Raw genomic sequence first — 25,231 nt, 5'->3', positions numbered from 1 at the left:
AAACCCAACGGGATTGGCGATGAAGGCAGCTCGCTTCCTGGCTCTCTCTCTTCCCCGCCTCCTATGCCACTCTGCTCAGCGTGGGGTCATCAGCTTCTTTCTCAGAAAATTCTGCAGTTCTGCTAATGCCTGCTTCTCCTTATCAGTAGATTTCTTGTACTATTTCTTAAGGGTTTGAAGCTCCTGGCGCAGTTGATGTATTTTTTAGGCCCTACAATTCATGGTGTAGGTGGTGTTACCTTTCTCTACCTGCCCGAATCTTTCAGAGGCATAGCTGATAATGATGGTAGTCATTGTTTGAAGTCGACTATCAGCATCTCCTTTGGCTGTAGCTTAAATGATGTTGGACACGTCCTTGTCAAACTGCAGCCACACACTCCAGTTACTGGCTGGGGGCCACTTTATCCGCTGCTGTGGAACTACTCTACTTGGAATAGGAGACTCAGGAGCATGGAGGGACTTGGCTCTGTGGGGTGATTCCTGGCCGGACTCCTCCTGCATCTCACCAGGTTCAGGACCTCTGTGTTGCACCTTGGTCTTCTGCACCAAACATTTCATTCTGGCCTGATGGATTCTGAGGCCATGCTGGTTCTTGCACAGCTTTCTGCAAATGCATGTTATACGCATAGTCAATCCGTTTGCATGAGTCATTAACCGTTGCTCAGACCGATTGGAGATCTCATATTCTAAACTCAACCTCAGGTAATGAAACAAAGCCACATTTGCAGTGTTGTAACAGCAACCACGTTTCTTTAAAATAGGATCCTGAAGCAAAACTGGGTACTTTCTAAGACCCCTTTTTTGTTATTGTAAAGCAACCTTGAGTTTGTGAAAGGCGCTATATAAATTAAACTTATTATTAGTATTATTTTTCTCAAAAATAGTATTTCTTCTGTCTCAAAAACAATGTATTCCCTGTGTTATCTGAAGATAGCTTATTTTTATGAAACATTATGTGTCCCTCTAAATACTTTGTCCAAATACAAACACACACACACACACACGTGCGCCTACATCTACCAGGTGGGCATCATATTAGGGAGCCAGATATGTCCCAGGTGCCTGGACACCTCGCTGGGGATCTGCTGGTCCACTACACACAGGATCCCTGTACAAGCATGAGGGGGACGCCAAAGAGCAGGCCATCACTAGAGGATGTCGTTACAAATCTGCAGCTGTGTCCATACAAGTCTGTGCATCAAAATATGCTCTTTTGTGTCACTGTTTGTGACATCTCACTGTAATGTAGTTTTTATTCAATAAACACTCAGTCTTTTTTTAACAAGTAATTGGTTTCTAAAAAGGGTTCTAAAGATTTTGGATGTATAACACTGTGCAAAAATGTAACGTTTTAATGTTTCACACATTAAAATAGATATTATAGAGTAGTATAGTACTATGGCACTATAGATGTATAGTACATTTTATGCTGAATTCAAGTCTGTGCTCACACTTGGTTTTTACATTACAGGGAAAGTTTTTACATTAATTATATATTCATACATAAGACTGTTATTACACTTAATAAGCACAAATTTACTTTTAAAATGTACAGTGTATGATTTTTTGCCTACATTTATCTTAAGGATCCGTCTTAACCCGTCTTCAGTCTCCAGCAATAATCTTAACCACAGTTGACCAACATGGAGGGAACCACGCTCCCTGGTACTGATTTGCCGCACCATACATAATGACAGGCGACTAAACAACAAACAAACAACAAAAACAACAACAACAAAACCCAAAAACTGTGATAGACATTCTAAAAAACACATCATTTTTTTGTCAAAATCATGGTTTACCAGTTTAATCAGCATAAATACAGCTAGACTTGCAAGAAGACTGTGAAGTTTACCTTCCACCCAATAAAAGTCAGATGAATTCTACTCTCACACATCCAGTTGAACCACTTGCACTAAACTCTTCCCTTCTCCATTCCTAACACCTGACTCAACTCCCCTGCTCCTCACCAAGCACCTAGCGAGCTGATTCGGGTGAGTTAGAGAAAGGAAAACTCCAGAGGTGCAGTGCAGTCTTCCCAGGGTTGGGACCCACACGCACTGGCACACAAACTTCAAAGCAGTAGAAGTGAGGAGATGGACCGAGTCAGCACCAGGACCGGGCCGGGCCTCCTCGCTGGAATGTTACGGCAGCGAGGTGAAGATGAGTGCCTTGTGACCCTCACGGGACTGCGCTCCGTACCTGAGACACGCCCATAAAGCTGGGCGTCGCCGTGGAGATGAGGCCCAGGGTTTTGATGCGGCAGTTCACCAGCTAGGAAAGGATGTTACACGCTGCCTCTGCAGATTCTGTGCAGCTGTCCACCTGGAGACGCAGCATGGGTAGACCACTAGCACGGGAACACGCCTCTCACTGCGCCACTTTGCCTCGTCCTCCTCGCTTATTGTTCATCCAGCTATAACGGACTTCTTTAATCTTTAGTTTTTTTTTTTCATGTGCATCAAATTAAGAGGGGATCTAAATTTGGGAATAACAATCTAAATTGCATCATTTTCTGTATGAGTCATAGTAACTGTCTACGTGTGACCGATGTTTTAACTTTTTTCATCTTTTTTTTTTTTTTTTTCTTTAAAGTGCTTACTGCCTCCAGCAGCGATGAAAGTAGGTCAGTGTGTCAGAGAGAAACGTCATTCTACAGAAAACGTGAAAACGTTCACGGTGTAAACGCTGTGTAACACGCATTTGCTACAGTCCGTGTCCATAGCACGTCAGAACTCTTCGTCGTTTCAACCTGTACCACACACACGCAGTAGCTTTAAAACTGACAGCATATCCTGAGCAATAAGTGGAATGTAAGCAATATACAGCGCTTGGTAGCTATATTACACGTTAAGTGCTAATACGTCTAACCTGTGTATGACCAAACCAAAAATGGTGAAAATTGTCACAGAAAGTGCTAGAACACGTGTATTTCTTTCAGTGTAAGGCACACGCCAATCAAGGCAGTTTGTAAGCCTCATACTGTTTAATTAATTAGATTCCTCACCGTTTAAGAGCGTTTAGTAGAAACGGAAAATATTACTGTGGTTTTAGAGACTCATAATTGTGTGGCGTGTGAATTCTCTTATTCTTACTATTTTATCCTCTTTCAAGTCTTTGAATATTTTAATTCATAGACTTCACAAAACACGTTTCATCGATTTAAGCGTTTACAAGTTAAACATGCATTAATAATTCTATATTATAGGCTATAATATTATAATATATTATTATAAGTAAATAACCATACTTTCAATCTACAATAATTAAGATATTAAAATACTGGTTCCTGGCTTTGTTAATTTACTGTGTTTAGCTCCCAAATTAATTACTATTGTGACAAAATATTTGCAAAAGCGCAGTAACTGACGCAGCGGTCATGCGTTTACTTAAAAAGAGTTACAATCGGTCTGATGTTGCGCACTGCTGAGGAGTTTAGAAAAATCTGGAAGGCAGTTGTGTTTGCCAGTATTGTGCGGGAAGCAGTGTGTGCTGGTCTATACCGACACATTAGTTTGCCAGTGTTGCGCGGCTAGCAGTGTGTGATGCTCCACACCGACACACTAGTTGGAGGAGGACTGCCAGTAGAGGTGGTAGGCTGCTGGTGGTTAGTTTAGCTTAGCTAGGTGTCTTCTTCCAAGTCATTCCGCTGAAATTCCCAAATTCCAAAAGGACTGAACAAGACAGCGGAGTGACCGCCACGCGGAAATACGTGCTTTATTTGACTGGTCTAGGTATTTGGTTATGTTTTATTCAATGCGGTTGTTCTTAAGGACTTCAATCACAGGAGAGTTGGGTTAGCTAGGGAGAGCTCTTGAGTAGCATGCCGAGTGTGTGAGGACTGTTGCAGGGCTCCGGCTAGCTAACCTATCTAACAGAAGTGTGGATACTCGGATTTCATCTTCTAAAAAGGTAATTAAAATAGCTGACAAGCTACATGTTTTGTTATTATATATACCTGCTCTGCTGTTATTGTCTTGAGTGATTCCTGTGCCTAGCTAGCTCTGGTCATCTAACTCTAGATAATTTTATACCGGACGACAAGGAACCGGTTTTGCTAACCTAGCTGTACTTTTATTTAGTTAGCTGAAGTAGTTAGCTAGCTGTCATGAGTTTGTACGTAGCTCGCTAGCTAACCTAGCTTTCCTATGTAACCTACTCTCGCACAAACTACTGGCTACTTAATCGGTAATTGACTGTCAGACTTTGTCAGTAAGATGTATGCTTGTCAGTAAGTAACTTGTTATAAGTAAGTTAGCTAGCTAGCTAATATGATTTACAATCCTTGATTAATTAGACATAGCTTTAGCTATTATAGTTGGCTAAAAATACTTAGCTATCTTGGCTAACATTACTTGTAACAAACATTACAAATCATTATTGAGGCTTAGACGGCTAAAAAGATCAAGATTGATCAAAATAGCTGAAATAACCTTAGCTAGTTAGCTCACGTTATATATATAGCTAAATATCCATTCTTGTCCTATATAATGCTGTAAAGGTCAGTTAACCTAGCTTTCTAAATATTGATAATATATCTGCACAGGGTTAACCTACAGAACACAACCGTCATGACGGTGTTACTCCGATATTTAAGTCTTTGGGTTAATACCGTCGTCAATGATACAATTATGGATGTTAAACGACTTAGTTTTCCGTTTTACAGTGTACCTTATGTATTCAGAAAATATATGCATTCAGATTATTTAGATTTAGAACATTATGGAGAAGAGTTAACAAGGCTAGATAACTTGGAGTATAAACTGCAGAGGTGGCCTGGATGAGAGGGGTTTACAGAAGGAGAAGTCGTGTATGCTCGTTAGTCAGAAGAGCTCTTTGTAAAGAAACCTTCACTGTCCTTACGTCAAGACTCGTGATGCCGCCTTTGATTTAAGATACTGCATATGACCACTGGACCGGTGGCTAGTTAACGGTTTAGCATTACGCTTGCATATGCTGTTGTTTTCTAAGGATGTTGTTATTAACCAGTCTTAATAAAAGGTATTATTGTTTTATATATTGTTTTACAACCTCCCGAGACAGTAGGAAAAGAGGGGCTTCCAAAATGTTTAATTCAGCTGTTGGCTGTGTTTTTGTTGATCTACAAGGCTGGTGAAAGGAGGGTATGTAAATCATGCATATGTGAACTCTAAAGCCCATATCTGGTATTTGCGTAGCAAAGACACGTCTTGTATCCGTTGCCAATGTGTTACTGGTTGTATTATTATTGTGTTCACCTTCAGTGTTAATGTGCATCCTGTGGTGTGCTTGTCCACCAAAAGGAAGCATGACTTCAAGAGGGGACTTGTGCTCGCTGACTGTACCGGTGGAAGGGATGACATGTGACTCCTGCGTCCAGACCATAGAGAGCCAGATTGGCAGAGAGCCAGGCATTATCCATATAAAGGTAAAAAGGATGCCTTACTTGTAACACAAAACTGTAAATCTGTTATGGCCGGTTTGTAGCAGTAGTTTACAGCGCCAGATCTTGAGAACCTCCCAGGGAAAATGGTGTTCAGTGTTCTCCATTTTACATAAGCCATCTCTTCAAGGACTTGATAATTATGTAAATACTGTAGTTGTTTACTAAGATATTGTCTGAGATCTCCCATTTTATAACATCACAACTACAGGGAAAACACAGTTTAATGCAATTTAGCCTAAATCAGTCTGAACAGATGCTAAAGAGAACATCTCTGCACATTATGGATGTCTTCATATTATTTTGGTTAGTCACTATATTATTATAATTTTATTATTACATTTTAAAATAAATCTTATAAACTGGAAAGGTGACAGAACATTTAACTAGATTGACAGGCAGCTGACATCACTGGCTAAGACAGTGAGCTGTTAGGTGTTTCTAATAGAGGTATCTAGCAAGGCTAGAAATGTCTATATATTGATCTTTTTATTTAGTTTTGTTTATCTGGTGGTAGCCAGTTTACTCAGTGTAAAATTAACTGTTGTTGATTCAGCTTTTCAGATGCTTTTTACAAGTGTGTGTGTGTGTGTGTGTGTTTGTCTGTGTGTGTGTTTGTATTTTAAGAAAGAGTTGACAGTTCTCTGGCAGACACTTGTGTTGTTGTAGCTGGGTTTATGTATGTTTTTGGTTTGTGTTGTAGCTGGGTTTTATGTGTGCTTTTGATTTTTGTTGTTAATCTGCAGTAACAGATTGTTAATCTACAGTAAATATTGTTAATCTACAGTAAATCTGCAGAAATTGGAAGGGCAATTTATTTATTTTTTTTTAATGCTAAGATAAAAGCATTTTTTTTTAGTCTGCCTTTTAATTGAGAAAAAATGCCCCTGTAACATTAATTATTTTGATCTCTTTTCCCTTCTTTTAAACTTCCTTTTATTCACACATTCTGATTTCTGTGCCAATGGGTTTTATTGTTCTGTGTAAAGCTATCTTGTGGCACTTATAATTGTAAAAGGTATAATATAATGTGACAATATAATACCTATTTCACAATCCCTGTACAACTAACCGTAGTGGGCTGGTAGCTACAGTGTGCCTTTGATTTGTAAAAAGGCTCTGATTAGCCAGTATGAAGGAGCCGTCCAACACGCAGGAGAATAATGTCCCCTACTCTTATTCTACCAGTTAGGACAGAGTTTCACGCTCTGTTCCCATACCCAGGCCTGATAACGTTTTCATATGAATTATGATATGTTTTACAGCAGTAGTCTGTAGGGTCACACCAGGAATCTGTATATATATAGAGAACAAACAGAGTCATATGCTCTAGAGAATGTGTAAAACGTGTGTGTAACACACATGCACAATGAGTGTGTGTATAAACCTATATTAAAGATAACAGTATATAGGTTCTGTTTTCCTGTTTTCCAAGAATCATTTAATGAACGGGACCCTTGATATCAGGGCACTGCATAGCCAGACCAGGAGTTAAAACTCTTAATGACATTTTCTAGTGTATTCCCCCTGGGCACTGTCATGTAATTGGGAACAGGCATTCGTCAGTGTGGCTTAGGGATACGGTCAAATCGTTGTTAACTTGTTCTGCCCTTTGCTTTATTGTTCCACGTCCCTGCAGACCCAGCTCAAACACACAGATAACGTGATTATGTGTGTGAGGAATTACGCAGGCATGCGTAAGAGAGCACTGACCTTTGCAAAGCAGGACCTGATTTTGCCACCGGTGATCAGTAGCGTCACATTAATGTCTTTTTCACATTAGTGTCTTTTTGTGAGCCTGGAGACGGTATGACTGCTTTCCTTAGGAAAACCTTTGAGCTGCACCTCGTAATGTTTTCATGTTACAAAGACCTTAAGTCATCCAGGTGACTGTATTATTTGTATATATTGTCATGCCTAACTGAAGTCCGTTAAAAGTGAAGTCAATTATTTTCTTGTAGGAGAATAAATAACCACAGATTGAGGTTAAGATGGCACTTTTATTCAAATATTCAATATCAGCATATCTTTCAATTATATTGTAGCAGGCTTGGCAACCACCACATTGGATGGATTTAAATTGGTTTATATCATTTGAATACCCAGAACAGCATTCAGTGCAGCTGCACTGGTCACCATGTGGGCTTGGCCTCCAAACCGAAAAGCACATGACACACTTGACCCTTCGTTCCTTTTTTCTAAGCTGGCCCTCCTCAGGCACGTGCTGACTAGCTGCTTTCACAATCACTGTGCTCGTTGTAGATCTGGCAACCGTGTGTGACTCACAAGCTCCATCTTTGCGAGGGAGAGCATAGAGTTCAGTGGGAGGGTAGAACAGACATGTCTGGAGGTACTCAGGTATGCACGTCCCTGCCAGGTTTGCTATTTTACAACTTTTCAGGGCTCTTATAGGGCAGTGAAACATTCTGGAGAGTGTCCAGGACCCAGTGAAAGTCAAGGTCACTGCATTCCTCACCCTGTTGCACATCTTGTTCTGCAGGTGTCCTTGGAACATAAGAATGCCACAGTAATATATGACCAGGGGCTTCACAGCCTGCAATCTTTAGCGGATGCCATCGAGGACATGGGCTTCGAAGCAGATATGGCCAACGCCACCCCGGCTGTGGCCGTTCCGACAGAAACACGAGTGGTCCCCACGGGCGGCAGCGTCCCGGAGGTCCAGCGTCAGGCTCTGGCCCATCTGAAGGGGGTACTGGAGTTCCAGCAGAGCGGCGACAGCAAGGGCCTGGCCGTCACGTTTGTGCCTGCTCTGGTGAGCACAGAGAAGCTTGCAGAGGCGCTGGGCGGGCTTGGCCAGGAATCCGGCCTAGTCGCGAACTCCACAGAGAGGTCAGGGCCTCACAGCTCCGGCAGGGTGGAAGTGGTAAAAATGCGCATTGAGGGGATGGTCTGTCTGTCCTGCACCACCACCATCGAGGGCAAAATTGGCAAATTAAAAGGGGTGGAGAAGATTAAAGGTGATTAAATTTGATTTCAATTAAAGATAGACTGTATTGTCATTTAGCAGATGTTTCTTTTGTCCAAAATTATGCCTTTCCCAAATATAATGACTTACTTGGCATCCTAACTTTGTAAACTATGTTTTTATTTGTGGTTAGTTGGTCTAGAGTCCCAGGAGGCCACGGTGCTGTACTTACCTTACCTAATCTCAGTGGACGAGATTAGAAACCAGATCGGTATGGCAGGCTTCAAGGCGTTTGTGAAATCCAAGCCCCGTCAGGTACAGCTGTCTATGGTGGACCGCCTGCTGAGTACCACGCGTCAGACACCCGACTCTTCTGAGGAGAGCACCTCCACCACCACCACACTGATGGATGTGAAGGGAATGCGCTGCAACTCCTGCGTAGTGAACATCCAGGACAATATCGCCAAGCTGCCGGGGGTCAGTTCTGTGCAGGTGTCGTTGGAGAAAGGACAGGCTGTCATCCAGCATGACCCAGCCCTATCTACTGCAGCGGATCTGCAGAAGGCTGTGGAGGCTCTGCCTCCGGGGAAGTTTGTGGCCCATCTTGGCTCCCCCACGTCCCCCTCACAGAGGGCCCTTGTGTCTTCCCCTAAGCCCGCCTTCCTACAGCCCCTGGCTACCGTACTGCAGGTCCACATTGAGGGCATGACCTGTAATAGCTGTGTGCAGACCATCGAGGACACCATCTCTCAGAGGAAGGGCGTCAGGTCTGCGCAGGTGTCTCTGGCCAATCATCAGGGGACGTTCGAGTACGATCCCTTGGTAACCACGCCAGAGGAGCTCCGCGCGGCCATTGAGGAGATGGGATTTGATGCTTTTCTGCCTGGTGAGCTGTGCTCTTAAATTTGGTTATTTTGACTTACGATCTGGATTTTATTATAACAAATGCTAAAGTGTAGCATCCTTTGATTAAGGCCCATTGTAGAATAAGTTTCACTGTCTAGTGTTTTAATTTATGTCCAGAAATAATACATTGCTCCTTATTGGAAGAGTTCTGATTTCTGATTTCTGACTATATGGATTTATTGTGGCCACTCTGAATTTCTTGGTCAGCCAAGTCATTAAAAAGATTGTGCTGCCAGTTTGCATGAGGTTAATCTGACTGAACACTGAAATATTCCTGCACTTAACTTCAAAAACATATTTCTATTCTTATATTATAGAGTAGTGTAAAATTATTTGAGGTGTTTTTTTTTTTTTTTTTGTTTCGCGTTTACCTAAAATGGCCTTCCAAATGGTATAACTGCAGGACATAAGTTTTGCATCATCTTTAAAAGTGTTTTTAAAATCAAGCTTTTTCCAAGAAAAAAAAAACACCCTAAAACCATGTAAACTACTCTAAATGCTAAATAACATGTTTGTATGGTTCTCTTTAGATTCCAGTATAAATAATACTGCCCACTCATTTCTTACAGTTAAACTAAGCACACCCTCTTCTTGAATTTCTTGTCTGTGTGGTAAACAGAGACGAATTCACTGGTGGCCGCAGTGTCCCAGAGTTCTCCGTCTGAGCGTGTCTCCCCTGCATCCCCCGTAAAGGGGAAGGAAGTGGAGAGTGATGTCGAGTCACCAGCAAACAAACATTCTAAGTGTTTCATCCAGATCGGGGGCATGACCTGTGCCTCATGTGTGGCCAACATCGAGAGGAACCTGAAAAACGAACAGGGTGAGCTCAGCAGAGTTTATGACCACGGCGGGCGGGCGAGCTTTCCCAAAAGTCCTGCTACAGCCGCTAGTCTTGTGAGTGTTGTGGACAGTGAGTGGATGGACACCTGCAGCGTTTTTGTGAGCTTTGTTGTTAGCAGCAGTATGTGCTGCCTTAAATTTCACTGAACTTTTGTACTAGATCTTGAAACTTGACTCCTGTGAGAACCGGTCACCCTTTTGCAAGTATAATTGCTCTAAGCAGACATCATGAGCTTTACAATAGACTGGAGTTATTTTAAAGTCAAACAGGAAGAGATAAACCTCATGCTAGATGCATCGCTTTTGCTTCATAAATGAACCATTTTTCGAATAAAAATAGTGTTTTTCTAGTGGTCCATTCTGTCAGTGTTGTATTTAGCAGTGATGTTGAAATTCTGAGTCATGCTGGTTTTCATTGATGTGTGTGAGTGCGTTTGTGGTCGGTGGCCTTGCTGTGTGTTGTAATCTGAACTAAATTGTGATTGGTTTGAAGGGGTTCACTCTGTGTTGGTGGCGCTAATGGCCAGCAAAGCTGAGGTCCGCTACAACCCGGCCACCATCGACCCACTGAGGATAGCCGAGTGCATCAGGGAGCTGGGCTTCACCGCCTCCGTCATGGAGAACTACGACGGCTCCGATGGCAACCTAGAGCTCGTGGTTGGTTCCTGCCTCATAACACGGTGGTGGGGTAGAGTGTAAGGCTCAGGGTCTCCAGGGTAAAACGTGAGCGCTTTTTGTGTGTGACCAACAGGTCAGAGGGATGACGTGTGCCTCCTGTGTTCACAAAATCGAGTCCAACCTCATGAAACAGAAAGGCATCGTCTATGCTTCTGTTGCCTTGGCAACCAACAAAGCCCACGTCAAGTATGACCCGGAGGTGACGGGCCCACGGGATGTCATTAGGCTGTTGGAGGTGAGATTGACATATTGTACCACATTTTATTAGTTACATGGCTAGTAAAATACACTGTACACAGGACACAGTCCCTGCAGAGTTAGTCAAATACAAGACAGGCTAGACTACACAGTAGTCCACAGCCTACACAGTTAGTCAAATACAAGGCAGGCTACACTACACGGTAGTCCACAGCCTACACAGTTAATCAAATACAGCTTTTTTCAGACGGACTGTTAGGACTTCTCATTTTTAATAAAGTTTTAATTTCTCATATTTCATTTCCTGTTCCTCTGGATTTGTTCACATTACAAATGCAAGAAATGCTTGTTTACAGACAATGACTAAATTTATAGAGTAATGTAGTACAAAATAATTTTAGAAAATGAAATTATGTTTATAAATTTTATTACAGTAAAACATTCAGCAACATATTTATGAATATATGTTGTAAATGGTCCTTAGTGATTCTTGGATGTTCAGTAGAAATTTCAACCAACAGGCAGTGGGTGATTGTTCGAATACACGTACTAAGAATGGCAAATTCAGAAATTTATAACTAAAAAGTATTTAGAGCAGACATGTAGGATTTTGAAAGGTGTCATGAATTTAATAGAAGTTTTTACCTGATTTTTGTTTTCTCAAGAAAGTTTGTGGCAGGAACTGGGAGGCCTGGGTGAACTGACGTGCAGTGACCCCAAAACGCTTTTTGTTTGACAGAATTTAGGCTTTGAAGCGTATCTGGTGAAAAAGGATCGCTCAGGAAGTCATCTGGACCACAGCAGAGAGATACAGCAGTAAGTGATAGCCCACATGGTTCATTTACTGTCTGATAGTAATCTGTGGTAACACACACCCTGCTGCATTTTTTCCTGAGTAAAAAAAAAAAAAAAGTTTGTAAAATTTTGTGGTATAATTTTCAGAATATTCTGAACATTAAACATAATTTAAGCCTTTGGTAGTAATGCCTTGTATCGTATGAGAAAGTACAGAGTCTGTTATATGACCTGACTAACTGGCAGCAGGGAGTGACTAAAAAGGGAATGAGTTTAATAACAAACAGAAAACACAAAACAAGAGAATAACGGTTCCCAGAATAACCATACGAAACAAGAAAGCACTAAACGTTTCATACACGCGACTATAAATTGAAGTAAAACAAAGGAGCAAGGAGACTAATGGATTATTGTTGAACACAGACGAAACACAGATAGAGCTAAATAACCTAAATAAACGAGGAACACAGAAACAGAAACCAGGCTAAGACAAAGGGAATCCATAATTGCATAAGCAAACGGAGAAAAGCGAAACACCAGAGGGGTTCAAATAGGAAAGATAACAGGAGAGAAGTAGAAACAGCTGGACATAATTAAGGGTGGAGAACAAACCAAATGAGAATGAGAAAACACGGAAGTAAACCAGTTACCATGGAGACAGGGGAAGCACAGGGATGGGAGCGTGACACTGTGTTAATGATGAAATTGCCCTTCGCTGATGTTTCGTTTAGAATCTTAACCTAGCACAATCGGGTAATTTCTGTCAATTAAATGAATTACAAAAGCATTTTTGTGTGTGAGAGCGAGAGAGTCAGAGAAAGAGAAACGTGTGTGTGTGTGTGTGTATTGTTTAATATATACCATATTTATGGTTTCTTTTGTCCCCAGATGGAGGAAGTCCTTCCTCATCAGCCTGGTGTTCTGCGTCCCTGTCATGGGGATGATGATCTATATGATGGTGGTGGATCACATGATTGAGGTGTCTCACCACCACAATGCCACAGCTGAGGACAGACAGATGTATCACTCCCACATGTTCCTAGAGAGACAGCTCCTCCCAGGCCTGTCCATCATGAACCTGCTGTCCTTCCTCTTCTGCGTGCCTGTACAGGTTTGTCCCGAGTTCAGCCCGTACCGAATGGTCTTCTGGACACTGTCCAGGCAGTTAATGTACGGTCTCCGTCTTTCTGCAGTTCATAGGGGGACGTTACTTCTACACCCAAGCATACAGAGCTGTGACGCACGGGACAGCCAACATGGATGTGCTGATAGTCCTGGCCACCACCATAGCCTTCACCTACTCCGTAGTCATCCTGATGGTCGCCATGATCGAGAGGGCGAAAGTCAACCCCATCACCTTCTTTGATACCCCACCCATGCTCTTTGTCTTCATCTCCCTGGGCAGGTGGCTGGAGCAGATAGCCAAGGTACTGCGCTGGTCAGTGTTTTTGGGGACAGTATTAGCTCAATAATTAAGGTACTGGACTTGGAATCAGAAGGTTGCCAGTTAAAGTCCCATCAGTGACAGGTTGCCACTGTTGAGTCCCACTCATCTCCATCATATATGTGCATGTTTTTCAATTTCACCTTACGATGACCTATGATCCTAAGGCAACTTTATCTAGAATTATTCAATATTAACTAGTGTTTAAGTAGACAAATTATTCCCTGCTTATTGTAGGGTTTTGTATTTTGCACTGATGTTGACTAACTCTAGTACTTGTTTATTGCACTGGTTGTTGTCTGTTATTATATTATAGAGATTATATGTGTTTCACACTTCTAGGCATCAGTACTGATCCCTGTATTTCTACAGTATTCTAGTTCATTGGTATCTTGGACTCTAACCTACTGTACTGTACTAGGATGTATTCTATGAGGAAATGACAAAGCACTTTTGTAAGTCGCTCTGGATAAGTGTGTCTGCTAAACGCTGTAAATGTAAGTATTCAGAGCGTGACTGTTGGTTCATGAACACCGTCTCTTCTCTACTGATGGGGGTGTGTTTACGTCTTTTCCAGGTTTATAGTAACGTGAGTAGGAGGCAGTGGGCTTTGTTGCTCTGAAATCACAGTATTTGTTTCACAGTTTAAATTGTTGCTCCTTATAGTAAATTCAATCCGGATCAGGTTAAAGAGTCCGATGGAAGCTCACTTGAGTTTGGAAGTGTGTTGGGCTGCATATGGACATAGAAAACATTTTCCCTCTTCCAGATGTTGATAAAATGCAGGGCTGACGTTCCTGTGATAACACTGGTTACTGTTTGAACCAGTTGCTCTCACTTGCAAAGTCGTGCCGATGTGCTTCTGCAAGTTGGCCGTTGTTTTTAATAGGCATTTTTGTCCTTTGGGGTTGATGCTACAGAGTAAGACGTCGGAGGCTCTGTCCAAGCTGATGTCCTTACAGGCGACCGAGGCCACTGTCGTCACCCTGCATAGAGACACCATGATGGTTCTGAGGTGCGTCTTGTTTTTCCCTCCTGTGGACACAAAACAAACATGCCCCCACTCAGTCTTCTCCTGCACTCTGGGCTTATCTGTGATGTCCTCTTTGTGACTTCAGGTGTAAAGTCACCCCTAGGTTGTAGGACTCGGCCAAAGCCACAATGGGACTCTGGTTCTTTCACCCGCTCTCCTTTCCTGCCTCGTCCTGAGTTCTCTAGTTCCTCTGTTCTCTAGACACACCCACCACCCCCGTCTGGGATCCAGTCAGTGTTCCATCTTTGATTTTTGTGGTCAAAAGTGTTTCTAAGGCATTTCTGACATTTATCATCACCAGTTGCTGTACTATTATTTTAAGTAAAGTAAGCACTGTTATTTGTATTGGAAACCAGAGACCAGAGAAAAACTGTGTTGAGTGGTTTTCAGGCACATTAAATTCTCGTTCTTGAACTTGAGTAGAACTCCAGTAGGATCCTCCAATTTATCTCCTCCGCTGGTTCATTTTCTAGTTCAGAGTGTCTCAGATACTTGTGCTGCTTAGCCATGGTTCTTTCTTATCAGTGTCCTGATCAGGCAAAAGATAAATTCCCTCATTCAGTGTGTCATTTTGTCACGCTGCTGCTGGCTGAAATATGATCACTGCCAAAGAAGCTTTACGGCTCAGGTGTGTGGGAGGTGAACACTCTGCTGTGAGTGTGTGTGTGTGTGTGTGTAAGTGTGTGAGTGATGGACGGAGGGACTGAACGTGCTTGCGTCTGTTCAGAACATAAGAGGAGAAACAAAAGATCAAATCTTTCTTTTTCTCCTTTTGTCCTTCATTATTCCTTCCTCTGTTTCATACTCCCTGTCTGTCTCTCTCTCTCTCTCTTTCTTCCTCCCTATCTCTCTCTTTCTCTCCCTCTCTCTCTCTCTCTCTCTCTCTCTTCCTCCCTATCTCTCTTTCTCTCTCTCGCGCTCTCTCTCTTTCTCCCTATCTCTCTTTTTCTCTCTCTCTCTCTCTCTCCCCCCTCTCACTCTCTCTCTCTCTGCCCCTTGCTCCCTCCCCCTGTCTGTGTCAGTGAGGAGCAGGTGGATGTGGACCTGGTTCAGAGGGGTGATGTGGTGAAGGTGGTCCCCGGGGGAAAGTTTCCGGTCGATGGGACGGTGATTGAGGGACATTCGATGGCAGACGAGTCCCTCATCACAGGTTAGCCTTGGACGTCATGTCCTACGTGTAACGCACAGAGGTTACAAAAGAGGTTAAAAAAAGTCCTAAAAGTCTGTTTAACTGTCCAGCTCATTTTCCAGCAATTGCGAGGTAGTCCCTAATTAATTGGTAATTAATCAATAATTAACTTTGTTTTTTGACTTGGTTAACAAAGTTAAACTGTAATATGAATTGACTTTATCCCAGTGCTGTCTGGGTGTTGAAACATGAGGAGACATTTACGGCATTTAGCTGATGCGTTTTATCCAAAGTTACAATTATGACTGAGTATAACTTTAGTCATTTGAGGGTTAAGGGTCTTGCTCAGGAGCCCAACAGTGGAAACATAGTGGTGGGACTTGAACCTGCAACCTTCTGATTACAAGTCAAGTACCTTAACCACTGAGCTACTACTGCCCAGTGGGAGATGATAGTTAAAGCACTCTGTGGTTCTCTAGGTGAAGCCATGCCCGTCACTAAGAAACCTGGCAGCACAGTCATCGCTGGCTCCATCAACCAGAATGGCTCCCTCCTGATCCGAGCCACGCACGTGGGCATGGACACCACCCTCTCCCAGATCGTCAAGCTGGTGGAGGATGCACAGACCTCAAAGGTGTGGCCATCAGAGGAGCTCCTATACCATCCCATGATTAGGAGACGAAATGTTTCTACAACACGGCTTTGTGTTACCTTAAGTAGATATGTGCTGGGTTTAACGTGCCAAATATGTAGGCGTCTGCTAAAGAATAAAGTGACTTGCAGTAGTTTCAGTTCGTTTTTTATGTTGTGAGATATCTATCTATTTATTTATTTATTTGCATATTTATTTTTGTCATTTTCACATTGTCTCTTCAGATTCCAGTGGCAACACTGCTGACAGATTTGTGATAGCTTCCTCTCTTTTTCCTGTTCTCTGAGCTTCTCTGTCTTATTTGAGTGCAACAGCAGCTGTATTTGCTGTCAAACGCTTGTGCTTGCTTTATCGAGCGTGTTTACTGGCATGTGCGTACCAAAACCACGTCCCTCCCGAGTCTGTGTTCTGACCTGCCTGTCCTCTGTGCACTCCACGCCTCACTCCAGGCTCCTATCCAGCAGTTTGCCGATAAGATCAGCGGCTATTTCGTGCCCTTCATCGTGGCTGTCTCTGTGCTGACCCTCGTCTCCTGGATCGCCATCGGCTTTGTTAACTTCTCTCTGGTGAAGAAATACTTCCCTGTGAGTGTTGCAGGGAAAACAATGCAAACAGCCCCCCCCAATCTGGGCCCAACCATTCCAGACACACCTCTTTGCCTGTTAAATGGTCTTCTCCTGAATGAATGTGTATGGTCTTGATACACGGTGGAAGATTAGCCTGGATTATAACCTGTAGGGTGCAGTTTGTGGATTTTATGATAAGTCTGTTGCATTACATAACAGCAGTACATGAATCTGTACTCTGACCTCAATGTATAGTAAAGATTGTTGTACTGTGGAAAGGTTAGCTCTTTTATGTTTACATGGTGGACCTGTAAGGTGCCATGACCCTGAGCTTTGAACTCAATTGTGGATGTCTCTGCAGGGATACGATAAGAGCGTGTCTGAGACGGAGGCCATCGTACGCTTTGCCTTCCAGGCCTCCATTACTGTGCTGTGCATTGCCTGCCCCTGCTCTCTGGGCCTGGCAACCCCAACAGCAGTGATGGTGGGCACAGGGGTTGGCGCTCAGAACGGGATCCTCATCAAAGGAGGAGAACCCCTGGAAATGGCGCATAAGGTGAGGGTGGGACGGACCGCACGGGTCCGAGAGGACTGCATCCAGACAGATTTGTCACATCACTGAGATCTAAAGGCTTTACTTCACAGGAGGCTTATGTCTTAACAGTAGGCCTGTTGTATCTGTCTTTTTTTTTTTTTTATTATTATCCATTTGTTTATTTTAATATATCCTGTGTGGAGTGTTTGAGTGGCTGTGTTCAGTCACACAAGAAAGTGTTTTTGTTTTTGGTTTGTTTTTACTGTTTTCAATGTACAGATGTACACAGAATGTGTGGAGTGGGAGAAGGGAATGAAGTGCGCTCTTTCTCACAGATTCAGTCCGTGGTGTTTGACAAAACGGGCACCATCACATACGGCGCGCCCAGGGTGGTGCAGGTGAAGGTGTTGGTGGAGGGGAACCGGATGCCCCGCTCAGGACTCCTGGCCATTGTGGGCACGGCGGAGAACAACAGCGAGCATCCACTAGGGGCTGCCATTACCCGCTTCTGCAAACAGGTTTGCCCGTGTGTTTACCATCCTCACTGCCACTTAGATTCACGCGCCTGTCTATCCTGCCCGCTGTTGGGTGGGCGGAGTCAGGTGGAGCTTGGTTACTAGGTAACTTCCGTATTCAGGAGCTGGGCACGGAATCTTTGGGCATCTGCACGGACTTCCAGGCGGTGCCAGGCTGCGGTGTCAGGTGTCGGGTGAGTAACACCAAGCACCTTCTGAGGATGGAAGACAGAGACAGTGAGGAGAAGCAGCTTGGCCCCACACTGGTACAGATCAACAACCCCAGAACCAGTGTCAATGCACACCCGCTCATCGAGGACCCCAGAACCAGCACCATCGCACACCCGCTCATCGACCCAGAGCCGCTCAGTGAGTCTGTCACGCCCCACTTATGGCCGGCCACTCCAACATTTACTCACCTATGGATCTCCTGTAACTGAGTGTTATATTCATTTAAAAATGATGTCTAATCAACTCTAGTATCCTTTATAATGGTGAGAATGCTGAGAACACACAGTGTTGGGCCTCCTTGTAGCTAATCTTTGTTTACTTATAATTCCCCTTTTCAAAACTCTTCAACTTCACTGTAAATGTGCTCAGAAACATGTCGAATTCAAACCATAACTAATGTGGGAACAGGCTAGGGAAATATCATGACAGGTTTATCTCGGGGAGGAAAGACATTTATGGAAACCTTCCTTAAGATCGCATAACATAATCCCTATCTTTGAAAAAGATGGATTACACGCAGAAGTAGCTTCTTGATCGGGGGATACATGTTTAATCTGTTAAATTGTTTTGGGTTTTGTGGAATACTGGGTTTATCCAATGGGTCCAGTTATCATAAAAGAACCCCACTGCTCATCTTCTCACCAGTGGCAAGTGGTCAGACCTGTTTAATGCTGGCAGAGGCACCAACCTATCACCGTCATCGTTACTGGACCGTTAGCTAAAGCCAGTTAGGTTAGGACCTGATGTTCACAGTGTCTCCATCAACCTCATGCTGATATAATATAATTCCTCAAAAACATCAGTCTCCTTAGTCTAACTGGTTGAACTATAGAGCCTTTTCAGCACATAAGAGTTTTCTGAATCTTTATCACCTGCTCAAACAGTAGTTCACTAGAGGTGGAGAATGTCTGTGGTCTGACCTCACATGCCCCCAGCCCCATGCCTTTCACCTGCCTGTTATCTCTGGACAGGAAACTTTGCATTAGAGAAACTGAAAAGGCTGAACCTATCTGGATTAACTATCAAACAAACCAAGGTTCACACACCAAAGCTACTACTGGGAATCTGCTACCGTGTTGAAATGGAGAACTTAACAGCAGGCGGGACGGTCTCGTTGCACCTTGGTGGTGCCTTATGTATTAATGCTGATCACAGCTATTACTACATGTACATTTACAGTGTTTTATCTGTCGCTTTTATCCAAAGAGACTTACAATTATGATTGAACAGAACTTGTGTAATTGAGGGTTAAGGGACTTGCTCAAGGACCCAACAATGGCAACCTGGCAGTGGTGGGGCTTGAAACTGCAACCTTCTGATTACTAGTCCAATACCTTCACCATGTTGTATTGTACTGAAGACTATACTGTTGTACTTTATGATTGCCTACTGGACTGAAGGGGGAAAATGGGGGGGATGATATTCAAATTTCCCAAAAACTTAACATTGTATTGCAAATTTGCAAATGTGATTACTTAAATACCTTTTTATCATTAATGTGCCATCTCTCTTTTCACATTGAGAGGCCTCAAGTTGTTTCTATTGTAATGTGTAAGTTCTTCATCATATCACAATTTACTGTCCTCAGTAGTAAAGCTAGGGGTGTGTGTGTGTCAGCTTTGCTGCAGACAGCCTCGTATACGGTTCTGATTGGGAACAGGGAGTGGATGAGACGTAACGCGCTGCACATCCGTCCTGAGGTGGACGAGGCCATGACGGAGCATGAGCGGAGAGGACGCACGTCTGTGCTGGTGGCTGTGGACGGTGAGTAGAGTCTACTTTATCTTCACCGTCCCTACACCGGGGTTTATGTGTCCCGCATTCAGGACTAGATCCCGGCTTCAGGGTTGGGTTTTGGTTTTGTTAGGTGACAACACATTTATCCCGCACGTGTGACAGCATGTTCTGTGTGCAACTCCCACGTGCCTCTGTGTCATGTTCCCCTGTGTGTTTCCCATCCTGCTCAGGCGTGCTGTGTGCCATGGTTGCCATAGCAGACATGGTGAAGCCGGAGGCGGAGTTGGCGGTCCACACCCTCACCTCCATGGGCCTGGAGGTGGTGCTGATGACCGGCGACAACAGCAAGACGGCGCGAGCTATCGCCGCCCAGGTGCACAACCCCCTATACAACCCCAACCTCAAACCCTGTACACAACCCAACCCTACACCCCCACCCTCAAACCCCGTACACAACCCCACCTACACCCCCACCCACCGCTCAGCCGTGCCCATGTTGTGTTCAGTTTAACGTTCACACCTCTCCTCTGCGAGCCCGCTCTGAAAAGCAACACTGTGAACTCCCAGACGGCTCAACCCTCTGTTCTCCTAAACTTGGCACTTCTCTGAGAAATGAAGCTGCAGTTTTATGCAAAAAACACTTAACTTTGTTCAGCAGGTGGTGATGTGTGACTCCAAACCCTTTTAAAAATATCATTAAATACAGTGACGGTGAAAACAGCTTTGACATCACAACATATGCACCTGTTACATAATCATATGCAGCCCTCATAAATCTACTTTAAAACGTCCCTGTACCTCGTCCAGACTGTGGAGATTTAGTGCCCAGCTCCATAGACATAGACAGGCCCTGGCTGGCGCTGAAGTGATGCCCCTGGTGTCTGGCAGGTGGGCATCAGGAAGGTGTTTGCAGAGGTGTTGCCCTCCCACAAGGTGGCAAAGGTGGAGCAGCTGCAGCAGGCAGGGAAACGTGTGGCCATGGTGGGTGACGGGGTGAACGACTCGCCCGCGCTCGCCATGGCCGACGTGGGCATTGCCATTGGCACGGGCACTGATGTGGCCATCGAGGCAGCGGACGTGGTGCTCATCAGGGTGAGTGTATACATCCACCACGCTGGAACATACACGCACCACACCACCACTTTGTGTTCATCAGGGTGAGTGTATACATCTGCCATGCTGGAACGCACAGAACTTTCCATTAATGTTAGTTAATCTTGTGCCGTATATTGCTGTGTTGTGCTGATACTCTGTGAACCTCTTTCTTCACAGAATGATCTGCTTGATGTGGTTGGCAGCATTGACCTGTCAAAGAAGACAGTGAAGAGAATCCGGATTAACTTTGTGTTTGCACTGATCTACAATCTGGTGGGAATTCCTATAGCGGCTGGTGAGCACATGCATAAGTGCACATGACTTTAAAAGTTCAACGTTTCTGCTTTGAAAGTAAATGTAACATTTTTTAATGTATTTGCCAACTAGATGTCAGACCACATCAGCCCCCAAACCCTGACAACTGAAGAAATCATTTTAACAATGATGTTGTGCATTAACTATGTTCACCTTAGTTTTACAATGAATTCATGAATCCTCGTTTATCAGGAAAGTATTTGGATACCCAGACATTTGGCTGCACAGCACTATGGGACACGCTCCAGCCACCGGGACCAAGACCAACTCTGGCTTCCACTGACTTTTGTTTAATTAGAGAGTAGCCAGTCAGTGATGACCAGCGAGTGGGCAAAGGGCGCCACCTTGTGGGTGCAGCTGGCGCTGGTTATATCATAAAGCTTCAGGATGTTATCAGGATGTTGAGAGATGATCGATAAGTCCTCACCAGTGTGAAGCGTTTTATTTTATAAAATGGACAGTTATGGTCCTAAAATCTGAATGGTCGAGCAGTGTTTCATTTTTTGCTTTTAAGTTTAGTTTGGTTGTTATAGTCCTACCCCCTTGTTAGAAGACAGGAGTGACTGTTGATGCTGTCATCTCGGGGTGTACTGTGGCTCTGCAGAAAGTTCATCTGAATAATTTAAAAGTTTTTTTTACAAAAAAAAAAAAAATTAAGTTATTCTTATTAGGAAAAGACCCACAACCATAAAAATTAGCAGCAGGCTAAAGATGCTGTTTTGTAAGACATTTGCCTAAACCTCCATTTATTTTGGCTGCAAGATCACATGTTAATCACGTGAATGGCTCTGAGGCCACGCTGACTCTGCTGTACTGATCTTGGTACTGTTACACAGGTGTGTGTGTGTGTGTGTGTGTGTGTGTGTGTGTGTGTGTGTGTGTGTGTGTGTGTGTGTGTGTGTGTCTGCGTGCGTGTGCAGGTCTGTTTCTGCCTGTAGGCCTGGTCCTGCAGCCCTGGATGGGTTCTGCTGCCATGGCTGCTTCCTCTGTCTCTGTGGTCCTCTCCTCACTTATGCTTAAATGGTGAGAGATACATCACAGGTTATAGCATAGCCCTGTTACTAAAGCTTGGCTCAGTTTCTGCAAATAAATGCTCTAAATGACATTTCATTAGTTCTAAATAGTTGAATAATGTCTGTACTTTATAGAATAAAACAAAAATGTCCATTTTACTCTTGCATATAAACAGTAGCATCAGAGAAATGTGTAATTTTGCAGCGGTCTTTTTAATGTTTTTCCAGAGCTGTATAGCTCATGTTAGCTGACCTTTCAGGAAGCTCTGATAAACCCCGGTGTGTTTCCTAACATGGGTAACGTCTGCTCTCCCCTTGTCCCTATTTCCGTAGTTACACTAAACCAACTGCTGAGAAGCTGGAACAGCGGTTGGCTGGCCAGTGCCTGCAGGGCAGCCTATCGGACGTGAGCGTTCACGTGGGCATGGGCGAGCTACGGCGACCCTCGCCCAAGCTGAGCCTGCTGGACCGCATTGTCAACTACAGCCGAGCCTCCATCAGCTCCCTGCGCTCTGACAGGCACTCCCTCAACGGCATGGCCCTGAACGAGGCTGACAAGCACTCGCTGCTCATGTCCGGAACACACTGCGACGAGGAGGTCGTGTGAGGGGTGGGACTTTGCCGGAGGGGGCGGGGCTAGTGCAGGGAGCAGAGCGGCTCTTTGTTGCCAACATGTCTCGGTGGTTAATTTCCCTGGAGTGGTCATCCTCCAGTCCCTGTGGAACCCTGTTTGTACGCGCAGGGAGCTTTGGGCCACGTCCCGGGGAAAGACGGGAAAGGCGGGGAACCCATCCAAACGAGGGATGGTCACCCTCTAGAGACAATCTACGTCAACCCAAAGAATTTCGGGCACGACATATTTTAACCAATCTATTGAAGCCTTTTATTTCTGTGAATATTATTGAGCTTTAGGATTTTAATTAAAAGAATATTTATAATATCCTTTATTTATACTTTATCATGTAAGTAATGGATCAATTTTAGCTAGCGATATAAGTTAAAATTTGATTTATTTATCCAAATATTTTTAGTGTCAGTCTTGTCTCCTGCTGAATGGGATGCATTACAGTAGTCCAGGCCTGATAAACACAGCTTGGTGCTTAATTAAACATCAGAGTCACACTGATTACAACATGCTGTAGTTCATGGCATCTGCTCAGGGGCCATGAACTCCATGTTGGCCCTTTCAGGGCCCTGGTGAAGTGACTGAACTTTGTGCACTAAGCCTAGTCCAGATAAGACAACTATCTAGACATGAAACATTCCAAAGAAAAGATTTTGCGATTTATTTAAAAGGAAGAAAAAGAAGCAACAAGTTGAGCAAATGACAAGAGCTACTTGTTAAAAACGGTGCATAATTATCCTTAAAAAACAAACCCCGAACTGAATCCTTTTGGCCCGGTGACTGGAACATTGTGCATGTCGGAATCAGTAGAGATCCAGGAGTTCATTTGTAAGAGCAGCACACTGAGTATCCTCTAAGGAAAAGACTTTAAAGTACAAAGCTTTTTCCAGTTAGTTTTTTATTTTATTTTTATTTTATTTTATTTTAAACTATAACTAGCAACATAACGGTATCAGTGTCAGTCTTGGGGGTTTCTGCTACTGTTTGTCAGGACACAACTAACATCTCTTATCAGCTCTTATCAGGGACGACTCGGACTGGTCACAAATTAGAAACCGAAACAGTATTGTTGGAATAAACGCTGAATTATGTTTTAGAAATGGGGTAACAAAAAATGGCTGACATGACAGGCGATAAGTGACACTGTCCTCATGTGGACAATTCTGACCGTAGGTGTGACATCACAGGAAACTGAATTTGGGTCCCACCAATACAACACAATCCACGTAGAGTCTCGCATGACTGAAAAGGGCAGACCAACGTAGATTTAGACAATAATAGCATAACGGGCTGAGCTGGTCCTTTAACTTCAGACAGTTAATGATGCATCCGGTGTTAATGTTACATATTACATGGGCACGGTGTAAAACTGGAGAGGCACAGATTTGCCTACGGTGTCCTTCATTATCCCAACTCTACTGAAAGGTCAGATTCTCACAGTGGAAACACTACAGCTCACCCTGCTCCATGTGGATGAAATACAGTGGTTAAGGTACTGGACTAGTACTCAGATGGTTGCCAGTTCAAGCCCTACTGTTGGGCCCCTGAGCAAGACCCATAACCCTCAATTATTCAAGTTGTACTCAAGTCATAATTGTAAGTAACTTTGGATAAAAGCATCAGATAAATGCTGTAAAATGTAAAAATAGTTCATGAAAGCCAGAAGAAGAAGGGCATTTGAAAATCATGTATACTTGAAAACCTTCTGAGGGGAAGATGCTTGTGTTTTTTCAGGCATGCGCTTGGGTTTCTTGTTTGTGTCACATTGAGCCCAGAGCCTAGTCCCTGTATTGGAAGGACATATCCTGGAAACTGACTATAATGAGACCAGGTTAAAAATAATTTGCAGAGTCCCTGACAGTTTTACGATGTATTCTAACCAGCCACTAGGGAGACGTGTACATGCTTCTACAGTATCCTCTGGGATGTGTACCTTTATCAGAATAATAAACTCGTGATATGGTCCCGCCCTGCGCGTTCTCACATTATCCTGTTAAAGATGCCAAGGGGGGCAGGGGGAGTTCTGAACAGGGGAGGTTGGTACTGTGCCTTTTTTATAGATTTACTCTGAAGGATTAGAAAGGCCAGAGTAGAGCTGAAGTGGAGGCCCTGTGCAACATCAGTGTGTTTACTCGTTAGTGTGCACGTGGCTGGTTTTGTAGTTATTGCGCCTCTTACCACGAGGTTTCGGCTGAATTCTGGAGTGAACAAGACGTTGGTGTGGGTTTGACATGTTCTGTAGTTACATAACATTCAGTCAATAAACTTCAGTGTATCACCTATGTATTATTGTCAGTGTTTTTGGAGAACTGATTAATTTGCTTCCTTTTATTACTGGAGTCTGTCCTCATCCACTTTGTTAAAACATCTTCTTTTTTTTTAAATTATTGTTGCCTTTAACTAACAAAGGAAGCATTTTTATAAAAGATTTATTTTATTCGTAATATGCTAATAGTTTGGCTGTATCAAATTATATGTTTTTGCATACCTGTGCAAAAAAGGACTAACTGCAGTTAATTTCCAAGTGATGGATACATGCAAAATAAGGAATATGAGAAGGTGGAAAAATACAAGGG

At 43.6% G+C, this 25,231-nt stretch overlaps 1 protein-coding gene across 5 annotated transcripts; it reads left to right on the top strand.

Moving 5' to 3' along the window:
• The first annotated feature begins 3,464 nt into the window (after positions 1–3,464).
• atp7a (ATPase copper transporting alpha) lies at positions 3,465–24,937 on the top strand. Of its 5 annotated transcripts, XM_081713042.1 has the most exons (25): positions 5,278–5,407; positions 6,412–6,440; positions 7,062–7,229; positions 7,685–7,780; positions 7,923–8,400; positions 8,542–9,234; positions 9,874–10,074; positions 10,588–10,751; positions 10,846–11,007; positions 11,710–11,786; positions 12,654–12,876; positions 12,959–13,192; positions 14,130–14,224; positions 15,265–15,392; positions 15,851–16,005; positions 16,473–16,607; positions 16,951–17,145; positions 17,460–17,642; positions 17,762–18,008; positions 19,488–19,634; positions 19,838–19,980; positions 20,496–20,699; positions 20,880–20,997; positions 21,938–22,040; positions 22,364–24,937. In XM_081713042.1, exons 4-25 carry the CDS (start codon positions 7,763–7,765, stop codon positions 22,635–22,637), a joined length of 4,377 nt encoding a protein of 1,458 aa, XP_081569168.1. In that variant the 5' UTR covers positions 5,278–5,407; positions 6,412–6,440; positions 7,062–7,229; positions 7,685–7,762; the 3' UTR covers positions 22,638–24,937. The 5 variants fall into 5 exon arrangements, 4 of the variants coding, with proteins under 4 accessions (XP_081569170.1, XP_026883643.2, XP_081569168.1 ...); XR_014123333.1 differs by lacking the exons at positions 6,412–6,440; positions 7,062–7,229; positions 7,685–7,780 and adding an exon at positions 3,465–3,912 and having other exon boundaries at positions 5,283–5,407; positions 21,210–22,040; positions 22,364–22,409; XM_027027842.3 differs by lacking the exons at positions 6,412–6,440; positions 7,062–7,229; positions 7,685–7,780 and adding an exon at positions 3,466–3,912 and having other exon boundaries at positions 5,283–5,407.
• The last annotated feature ends 294 nt before the right edge of the window (positions 24,938–25,231 follow it).

This window comes from Electrophorus electricus, chromosome 4, assembly GCF_041902795.1.
Source record: "Electrophorus electricus isolate QZ-2024a chromosome 4, ASM4190279v1, whole genome shotgun sequence".
In the NCBI taxonomy this organism is placed as follows: domain Eukaryota; kingdom Metazoa; phylum Chordata; class Actinopteri; order Gymnotiformes; family Gymnotidae; genus Electrophorus; species Electrophorus electricus.
This window is presented reverse-complemented; position numbering and strand designations above follow the sequence as displayed.